We start from the raw sequence: 10,723 nt of genomic DNA, 5'->3' as shown, positions 1-10,723 counted from the left end.
TTGGTGCTCATTACTGAGTCAGCTATTTAACAACTGTGGTGCTTGTGTACCTAGAATGCTATTACTTATCTCAAGCAATACTTGGGATGAGTGCTTAGTTTTGTTTTTTTATAAGCCTTTCTCAAAGGATTTTGAATTTTCAAAGTAATTAGTATGTTTTTTATATCTACTCAGATCCTTCGTTTCTGTGATATGTTCATTCTCTTATTCAAGCATCCTTTTCCTTTTATAGGCACTTATAGTGGCTGTGTAATTATTTTACAGTGTATTTCTGTAATATTCTTCCTACCTGACTGTATCTAGGCTTTCTGCTTGTGAATGCAGTTCACTGTTACTCAGCCACAAAAACATTTGCTGGCATTTATGATCTTTTGGGAGGATAAAGAAGGGGAAAAAGTTCTGTAGGCCCTCACCTGTATGCACTGATGCTTCTAATTATCTTGTGATCACAAGATACAGATACAGAGAAATATTTATCCTGTAAATTCCTACATTGTTCAATACTGGATTCATGTGTATCCTTTCGCACCCATTTCCATGGGATGATTGTACACAGATGTAACAAATGCCTTGGAAGTGACACAGACTTTGACTGTAGATCCAAAACCTCTGGAAATAGTGTCTATTACACAGAATTTGAATTCACAGTCTGCAGGGCAAGCCATATGCATGATTATTTCATGCTTATTTGCAGATTGGGGGCACATACTTGAGACTCTGTAGTGGAATACTAGAATGAACTTGCATGTGATCTGGATAGTAAGAGTTGTAATGACCCTAATAGCCCTAGAATAGTGCTCTTCAAACCCTTAATTTGCAGATCCCGGGAAATTTCTGATGAAGATGAAAGACTCTTTAAGTTCAATTTCAGTTACTTGTTGCAGGGTGTGGGTGTGTGGGGTTGTTTTGTTTTTTTTAAGAAAGTCTACTACTACAGCCATTGAAGTTGTTATCCTTTCTGCTAGTTTGGCTTGATGGAGGGCTGGTTTCTAGCCTTCAGCATCATTATGAGTGTGTGGTAAGAAAGTATCATCTGCTTTGAGATGCTCATACATACTTGGGGTGGCGGGGGAGGGAAGCCTCACTGCATAAAGACCAGCCAAGCAGTGGGTGGGATGTTTGTGTCCCTCTAAAGAGCAAGGGAGATAGGAAGGTTTTTGAAGCTGTCAAAGAGGTGGCAGCTCGAACTCTTCATTTTATGCTATTTAAAATAGTGAAGAAGTGCAGCTGTGACTCTATTTAAGACTTAGAGGCAGAGAATGATGCACTGTGCAGAAAACTGATCCTGATGATTTTAAAAGTGATTATTCATCTCATCAGCTAGTAGCATTAGTATCTTAAGGTTTTAAAATCTTATGAGAAAGACCTACAGAGTAGCTTACTACTACTATGGAGTAGTTTGCCTACTTCATAGAGCTTCACATTTCCTGACTACTGTTGAAATGTATCATCCCTCAAAAATTACTCGGCTATCAATCTGGACTTTTGACTTGTAAATTGTGACTTTCATGGGATTGATTAGGTCTTCAGAATTAATCAGTTTTTACAGTGTATTCCTAAAGGAGAGTGGCCATAAAGTATGTGTTTGTAGTACAGAAAGAGATCTGTTCTCAATAAATTCTTGTAAGTGTAAGTTAAAAGTTTTGAGATACAGCAAATACAGTCTTAGCTCAGATAAGCAGCTTGTATTAGTGTGTCAGGTAACCTGACACTCAGTTTGAGCCGTAACCCAAGCTAGTCAAACTTCTAACTTCACTGCTGTTTTAACATGTTAAGTAACCTAAGTCAGCTGGTAAGAGTCAAAAACCAGTTTGTGCAGTGTACCTATAGTAGCCTTATGTTTTGTTTCCAGAGGTTAAAAGGTCTGTGTTCTGTGCTTACTGTACACTGTGTTGGTCCAGCAAATTGTGTGTTAAAAGCATGTGTTACTTTCACTTATATAATTTTGCCCATGACTTAGAGTTCTGTGTTACCAGTTTTTAATGACCTCTAAATCTCATAAATCTTCCTTCAAATATTCTTCATAGTGCAGTGCTATTATCATATATAACAAGCTCTATGTGAGAGCCCAGCAATTTCATAACCTTGGGACTGTATCTCAAATGTAGCATGAGAGCTTTAGAGGGTCACTAAATCAAAGTACTATCCCCAAATACTTGGAGAGTCACAGGATACCTTGCACAACTCTTTTGTAGAAAAGAAAGCTGTTTAAGTTCAGAACAGGAATGTGATTTGAGCTACACCAGTGCAGGCTTTTTGGGTCAGACAATCTATGGCTCAGTTTGCTGGCTCTTGGGGATTCCATTCTTAGGCATCCAACTCTCACCTTGCAGACAGCTTAAGTATAATTAAGATCTGTGAATTTTGCTGTTACAAGGACTGTAAAAGTTGCAATGTTAAACATCAGAGCATCTACTATCCTTATTAGGTGTTTAAGGATCCAGTCCACGAACTCATTGCTGAGCTTTACACACTTTTTGATTAAAGCTAATGTCCAACTGTGGAAATAAAAGATTTAACCTATTTATCCATGCAAAATGAACTAGTGAATACAGATTCTAGTATCTGTCCAGCTTTCTGTATAAAGAAAAACGAACAATTGATGTGTGACTTGCTTTTTAAGTCTTACCATAAGAGGTTAAGGAATGAGTAACTAAAGAAACAGAATCCCTTACTGCTGTATTTGGGCATTCAGAGTGGCAGTGCACCAATGCCAACTTCTCTTGCTTTTGTAGCTGTTGTGCAGAAGCATGCTTTCCCTTAAATACAGTACAGGAAGCATCTGCAGATAACAGGAGAACAGGCCCAAATCACAAAACTGGAGTTCATTAAGAGTGAACATAAAACTAAACTGCTTATTATAAAAATATTATAAACTGCTTATTATAAAAATCTGCCATGATGGGTGATCAACAATCAGGATTGCTGGGTTGACATCTGTTATTACAGTTTTAGGTTATGTGAGCACTAGATGGGGCTGTTGCTCTACATAATTTTTATTGAAAAACTTTTACACACCCCTGCGACAGGAAGTCGATGTATTTTAATGTGGGCTATCTGATTTCTGTTGTAAGTCTAAAGCACCTAGCTGGGCTGAAGTTTAATAGATAGTGAGATGTATGGAAACAAAACACGGTCCCCACAAGCTGATTCTCAATGTAATACCCCACTCCCCAAATAAGCTCAGATTATTTTTAGAAAAGAAAAGAATAAAGAAAAAGAAAAGTATAAAGATAAAATATAAAGAAAAGTATAATCATCTTGCCATACAGTATTTCAAGGAATATACACTACTCCTACCCTGGTGCATCCCTAATTCTTCTCCAGTTGACATTATATAGCTGAGAAGGAAAGCTTGGGGAGAAAGACAGACCCAGTCTGCTCAGCCAGCCAGAGCATCCAGGCAAAGCACATGCTGTAGTCCCAACTGCAGACTTTGGTTCTTTCTTCCCAACCTCTGTCACTGCTGTTCATCACAATTAAGTGTTAACATTCTTCATGTGGTTGCTAGAGTAAGAACTTTCAGGAGTAAGAAAAAGGCTGGCACAGACAAAAAATTTTTGCAGGTATCCCCAACACTCCTTCTCTGAACTCATTCTGTTCCTTCACAAAGGGTGGACCTAGAATGTCGGTTTCAGTACCTGTCCTAGAAGATAAATTGGTGGCCTGTGGTTAGTAGCCTACTGCTTATCTGCTGCTTGATGAGGAGGAAATTTAAGGTACCCTTCTGCCTCAGTGGTTATACCAAAAAAAGACTTGTTTTCCAAAATTTGGAAAGGAAGAGTTGTAAAGTACTGAGACTTGAGGACTGAAAAAAAATGTTACCAGATACCTCCTTTCCCTACAATTACATTCTCTAATTTGTGGCCTTTCACTCTGGATAAATACTGTATTCTGAAAGATTAATTCAATGTAACCTTCCAGTCACAGGAAATTGGATTCAACTTAACATAATGAAAGTTCAGAGGAGGCCTACAGATAGAACTTCACTGAATATCACAACAGGAGTCCTTAATAAGTTAAGAGATGTTTTTAGAAGTATTGTTTTCAAGCAGTATTCTCTATTCTCAACAGGACTGCTGGATGCAAAAAATCTTTTTTTTAACACTGGCCACTTCATTTAAATCCCCAAATAGAAACTGAGCTACTTTGAAAATCTGTAGTCAATGTTGAGTACTTAGCACTTAATGGTCAAAGGTCACACAAAATCACACAATTTAGTACATCCCTACACCAGCTGCTGAAGACAGTGCTTCTTCAAAGGCATTTAGTTTTTAATACAGAATTAAAGAATGAAGACAATGCAGTGTTGTGAAAAGGTACCAAAGTGACAATATGCCATTAAAATCCTCCAGAGAATAATCAAAGTGCAAGTTTCCTCATGCTGCTCCACCATTATGCCCTAACTCTGGCAGGAATGAAGACCTACCTGCTAGTAGGAAAGTCAAAGGTAGAGATCAAAATCAATGTTCTTTACCCTTTGTGTCTCTGGAAACACTTGGTAGTATTGCAAACAAAAATGGTGAAATTAGTTACTTGTTTCTCACTTCATAAAATAAAAACACTTTTTCCTGTGAATTGAGATCAACCAGTCTCAAGAAAGTACTTAATCTAACAATTGAGCAAACTTTTGACAGATCATTTAGATGTGATTTAAATCATGAAATGCCCTTCAAAGAAGATTGGGATGTCATCACTTGCTACATGATGCTTACTAGAAATCAGCTTGTTAAAGAGACTGATTTTAATGAAAGGGGAGTTCCCTTTCCTCAAAACTTAGTAGACGTCCATCTCAGATAGAACACTCATTTATGCCATACCTGCAGGCCACAAAGTGGTGCTCTTAATCCATATCTTGACAAAAGTCACTTCTGTTCTTCCTCTTGTAGTACTCCCTGAACAGTAGGAACGTACTGAGAAAATTGTTTTAGAATATAGTTAGCTTGGTTTCTGCAGCAGTACCACAGACTACATTGCTGTGGTTTCAGTAGTGATAGTATTGTTGTGGTGATTGTATTGTACACCACTGTATAGTCTGTGATTGCAAACAGTCTAGACGCATTATCTTCAAAGTGAGATGGAGCAATCTTTCTGGGAAAAACAATCCAAAGAAACGGTTAAAATCCAAGGAAACAAAATGAAACAACTATAGATACGTTATCTAAATAATCAAATTCTGTAACTGAGCATCTAGTAGGCAATCCCCCATCAAAGTAACCCAGATCAACGTGCAAATCTAGAATTTCAGCTGTTTCTCACTTGGAAAAACAGTTGTTCTTCAGTTTTCCTTGAAGGACATGTGCTGGTGTAATACAACTGCAATGGTCCACTGCACCAAAAAAATCTTACATTTGTACAGGGGACAAAGAATTTCATGTACACATATATACTAGAAAGTGAATGTGATCTTTCAGGAACAATGACACAGAATACATGTAAGTTGTGTATGCACAAATGCTCCAAGGACTACTAATGAACATAATGAAAATAGCCACATTGTTATCTTTCAGTTTCAACTATATATATATATATATGTCTACTCATCAAAATAAAACCATAGATACAGCCACATATGCAGTTCTCAAAAAGATGAAAGTCAATCCATTTTCCATGGTGTTTGTGAATCCTTCAGGACCAGAAAACAAAAAAACTGGAATGATTTTCCAAGGGCTGTAATTCTGCCAACATGATTGAAACCAATTTATTCATTTTTTTGCTCTTCACTGTTAGATTCCCTTAGCACCTCTTGCCATTTCTTCTCCATCTCTTCTTTGCAATTCAGGAAGGCATTTTCCAGTTGCCTCATGGAGTTGGCCAGGTCTGGGTTTGTACGCGTTACTACCATGTCATAAGCCATCCAGGTTGCCTGCACTACAAAGAAAACAACAGATATTACCAAGCCAGCAATGTTGCCATAAAAAAAGCAATGGCAGATTCAATAAAAGTTAAAAGGACATTAATGATAATCAGTTCAATAATATGATAATAATGATGAACATATTGTATTGCAGGCCTGGTTATCATTATGTTCATTAACTAGTGGACGCTGCCCACAATAATATTCAAGATTTAAAAAAATGGATGTTTATTATTACTTTTTTTATAAATGTCTCAAAATGCTTCAGAATGAAATATATTTATTACTGATAGAAACAGGAGACAGACACTGTTACATAAAATTTACAACAAAACAGGCAATCAAAAAGAAAGGTGCAACAGACTGTTTTTAAATAAATGAACCAAATAAAAGAATTCTCTTTCAAGACCTGTAACAGTCAGGATACTAGTGTTAGGTAAGGAAAGGAAAACCAGAAGGCCACAGCAAGGTGATGGATGGTTTAAAGAACAAACTAAATCATGAGATTGAGTCTGAAAAAATGAGTTATCTGACAAAGCAGGGCAAGTAATTTTAGCAATTATTTCATATTTTCCTCTTTTGTTCTACTACAAATTGACATAAAATCTTACATAAATTGAGTAGTTTTCTCAAATGCACTCATAAATTGTAGTTAATTACACATAGTTTATTTATTAATTTCAGTCTATTCTTGGTAATTGCACACAATTTCTGAGAGAATTGGTGCAGCTCTCTATACATAAAGGACTAAGGGTAAATTTGCAGGGGAGTCTTTATTCTAATTGAATAATTAATTATGTCAAGCACTGACCTGAAAATGCATCCCACCATTTTTCCAAAGTAAATCTCGTTTTATATACTACATTTTAATCACTGTAAATTAAATGCCTTAATATTATTTCTGTTCTCAGCCATCACTCTGAACTGAGCATCCTGTTAATTTTCAATTCTGAGACACTTAAAACTTCTAGATTATTTGTACACTCACTTGAGAACATTAAGATATTAGCTGACTGCAATTTTTTCCATTTACATTTCTATCACACAGGGATGTTTACGGTAATAAATATACCTAATAAAGCTCCAGTGTCTTCACCCTCCAGTAGACAAATCCGATCATTCTCAGCAAAAAGCAATACCTGATAGTTTTTCCATTTCCTCCAGAAGTTTTTCCAAGTCCCTGTTCAGGTCCTCCACCATCTTTACCATGTTATCATAGTTTCTTTCCCGAGGTTCTGATTTGGCCATCTACAAGGAAAACAAGAATCTTATACTTGTATTTTCCATTGAAGTGAGTTGATTTTCACAGTTGAGGGAAAGTAACATTCTGATAAATTTTAATATAAGATACTGAATTTCTAAATTTACACATGAATTCATTAAAATTGTTGAGGGGCAAATAAATAAAATTGGGCCCCAACTGCTGCAGTTACGGTTTCAGAACCCTCATATTAACCAAAACTGTGACATATAGCTTTGCTTTTAAATTCCTTTTCTGAAAACTACCAGTGGATGTGATGAGACTACAAAGGAGAGGGAATAGTTTCATCTAGTAAATACACATGATACATATCATGTAGTAGGACTAGTTTTTGTCTTTTTTTTTTAATAATTTCTTGCACTCAATTACAGGGGTCCATTTTCTAGTTTTTATTGTAGATAAATGCTATAAAAAAGAGAAGCAATCTTTTATAATGGATTTAAAGCATTTCAAAGGAATGTCAAGACTTATCAAGATGCTTGATGTTAAAAGGTCTAATCACACAACCAATTCTATTAGATAACTGTAAATTGACAAACCCTTTACCTCAAAGATCTTTTAAAAAAATACCAGCCCTCCCCCCCGCTATACCATATTATGGGCATGGTTTCACCTTCAGCCAGGGCTGAATTACCCCAAAAGCAGGGAGGACTACTGGACATCAGCTCTGGGGCAGGAGGCTTGCTCAACACCCTTTACTCAATCATGCTTCCCTGCAATGCACTGACAGAAGAAGACAGCTGGCACTGGGTGATCTCTGCACCTTTTATTTACCACCTCATTCTGAGTCCAAAAGGCATGCGGGGGAGCAACCTTCAGGTGGTGCCTAGTGCCCATCCAGTCTGAGACCTCAGCCTCCGACTTGTTTCCTCCCTCCCACCCTCCTAACGGGAAGGACCCTTTTTTCCTCTGCTTCCACCAGCCTCACTGCCTCCCCCCCCAGTCCCTGCCACAACCTCAGCACCCCCACCAAACCCCGCTCCCATCCGCCGGGCTGGGGGACTTCTTAGCCCACTCGCAACGTCTGCGAGTGCCTCACCCTCCCCGCTTCCCGCCAAAGCCAACCGTTCCGTCCGCCCCACCCCAACCCGCCGCGCTCGAGGCGCCCCCGCGCACTCCTTTCCCCCCCTCCCCGCCTCAAGTGCCAGCTGCGGCTGGGCGCGAGACAAAAAGGGAGGACAACAGGAGCGGCCGGGAACGGCACACCCAAAAATGTTCCCTCGTAAGCGTCCTCCCGTGTCACTGCTCTGCCCCCGAACTCACGTACTCGATTAATTCTATGTTTCACCAAAATGAGCACTTCGGTGAGGAGTTAGGCGGCCGAGGAGAGGGAGCGGGAAAGAAACGCTGTTTGGAGGCGGGGATGGTGCTGGCGGGGTTTGCCCCGGGAGCCGTGGCCGGCTAGGAGTCACGTTACGGCCCTGGCCCAGAACCAGTGAAGCGCCAGCACGCTGGAGACCGCCCGGGCGGGCCCGTGGCAGGCAGCACCCCAGCCCCGGCGCAGGGAACCGCCGTCACAGCCGGGGCCGGGCTCCCTTTCCTCCGCCCGGGGATCCAGGCCCTCCCGTTAATCCGGCCTCTCAGCTTGCCTGGCTCCTGCCGTGGTTCTCTGGCAGATCACATCTTCTACTTCCTCGATAGTATCTCACCCCCTACCTGCCACATAAATAATTGGCTTTTCCCGGAGGCTGGAAAAGCAAAGGTTAATGCCCTCTTTCCCTTTTTGCTGTTTCTTTCACTGTCCCCAGAGTCTTACACATCTGATTTCTTTTTTGTCTTTTGCTATTACTATAATTTAGTTATTCTGATGTTTTATGTGAAGAGCATTAAGTATGTGCATTCTGACAAGAAGTTGGACAGGTGCTTAAAGAATCTACAAGTGCCTTCCTTTGCCCTCTGTGGATAACACTCATTTCTTTATCACTGCTCCAAGTTTCTTTCCTGACTCTGGCTGTTTGACTTGCGACATTTGCAGCAAGGACAACATAAGTTGCACTAGAAGTCCTGTAATTTTGGAAATTCTTGTGAAAAATCTAAACCCAAAAGTTAAGTCTGAAGTCCAAAGTCTGAAATTATGAAAGTTCTGTGCTGGGTGCATCTACTTCTTTTTCTGCAGGGGTTCATCTCCCCTTCTGCATTATTTTTATCTTTCTTTAAAAAATATCAGAAGATGCTTGCAGTGCTAGTCAAAGAAGGGTGAGAAATTTTCTGACGACTAAGAAACAAGACTCAAAGTTTGTCAAGAGCTGGCTGATTAGGCATTAGATAATACATAGGAGGCCTAGATTCAAGTCTTTCTCTGAGCTGCTCATGTCCCAAATCATGTCCCATTCCAGCTGAGTATCCAAACCTTAAACTGTCTGAGCTGTGTCTTATTTTGCTTTTTCATTTGCAAACACAGTCATTGAAAGTCTTGGGGTTTTTTGCCACGATAAATAGGAAAATGATTGAATAAATGCATATTTTCAAAGAGCATGAAAGTTTTTTAGTCATCTCTTGTTATCACCACTCATCTCACTGCCAAACCAGTAGAACAAGTAGCTACTTTGGGGATTGTAATCCATCTTCAAAACAAACAAAATTAAGTATTTATTCACACAGGTTCCATTAACACCATAGAATCTAACATAGCACATTTTATTGCTAAAATTTTACAGGCATTCAAAAGCAGTTGAGCAAAATTCTTCAAGACATATGAAAAAAGTCATTTGGGTAAAGAAATCCTTGAGCCACAGATTACTGGCAGATTGTGAAAGTACTAAGGAAAGTATCATTTTATGTTTGTCATGATCTTTCACTTCCCAAGGCACCCTCATTGACAGCTATTTGAGGCATAATAATAGGCTAGATGGACCACTAGTTTGATGTAGCACTGTCATTTTAATCTTCTTATGTAACCCCAGCTCCTAAATTCTGTGCCATTAAGCTATCTTCCAGATGCTACCTCCTGCTATACATGTGTGTGTTTATATGTGATTAGGAGGCTCTTAATTTTAGTGGTGTTGCTGTTTAATACTGCTATACGAGTCTATGTAAACCTGGGCAGCAAATATCATGTGTTTATACAATTATTTATTTATTTATTTATCCTAGAACATATGTAATTCCAATAGTTTAGCAGCCACCTTGCTACTGCATATTAATAAATGAGCTAAAATCCATTTCCAGTGAAATCAGGAGACTGGAACCTGTTTTGTTTCAACATGTTGTGGCTTGTTTTTTTTTTCCCTCTAGTATCCTTTAGGACACGGTGATGTGATAGAGGGTGAATTTCAGATTTAAAAAATAGCATTATTAAATAGAATAGTTCTTAAATGCATTTTTATATAACAATCTTATAGCCCTTGGTGAGATGTACTTTCTCGCTCTTATAAGGTCTCTATGGGCAACCTTTCCAGGGTTGCCCCGTTTCAAGAGGCTCCTCCACCTCTTTTTGTGTGAAGCCCTGCAATTTATCCCATTCTTAGACTGAATGTTTAGGTCACTATAGCTCTGTTCACCCACTTTTTAGTATTTTAGTATTTGAATTGAATTCACACACAAAAGTGTCTATGACCTTGTATTAACAAGGAAAGACAACACAGCTAGGCACAAACAGTCCTGGA

The 10,723-nt window shown here is 38.9% G+C and overlaps 1 protein-coding gene across 3 annotated transcripts; it reads right to left on the bottom strand.

Annotated features, from left to right (window-relative positions):
• Positions 1–4,253: 4,253 nt before the first annotated feature.
• Positions 4,254–10,280, bottom strand: SYCE3 (synaptonemal complex central element protein 3). Of its 3 annotated transcripts, none has more exons than XM_013948761.2 (3): positions 8,386–10,280; positions 6,997–7,105; positions 4,254–5,871 (listed from the first exon to the last, which is right to left on the bottom strand). In XM_013948761.2, exons 2-3 carry the CDS (start codon positions 7,103–7,105, stop codon positions 5,702–5,704), a joined length of 279 nt encoding a protein of 92 aa, XP_013804215.1. In that variant the 5' UTR covers positions 8,386–10,280; the 3' UTR covers positions 4,254–5,701. The 3 variants fall into 3 exon arrangements, with proteins under 3 accessions (XP_013804215.1, XP_013804216.1, XP_013804217.1); XM_013948762.2 differs by lacking the exon at positions 8,386–10,280 and adding an exon at positions 7,732–8,045; XM_013948763.2 differs by lacking the exon at positions 8,386–10,280 and adding an exon at positions 7,753–8,045.
• Positions 10,281–10,723: the final 443 nt, after the last annotated feature.

The sequence above is a fragment of the Apteryx mantelli genome, chromosome 1 (genome assembly GCF_036417845.1).
Source record: "Apteryx mantelli isolate bAptMan1 chromosome 1, bAptMan1.hap1, whole genome shotgun sequence".
NCBI lineage: Eukaryota > Metazoa > Chordata > Aves > Apterygiformes > Apterygidae > Apteryx > Apteryx mantelli.
This window is presented reverse-complemented; position numbering and strand designations above follow the sequence as displayed.

Excerpts from the sequence above, each read along its gene's own strand:
- SYCE3 (XM_013948761.2), bottom strand. The coding sequence starts at position 7,105 with ATGGCCAAATCAGAACCTCGGGAAAGAAACTATGATAACATGGTAAAG. Across the intron at positions 5,872-6,996 it reads GGAAATGGAAAAACTATCAG|TGCAGGCAACCTGGATGGCT; the intron begins GTATTGCTTTTT and ends TTTTCTTTGTAG.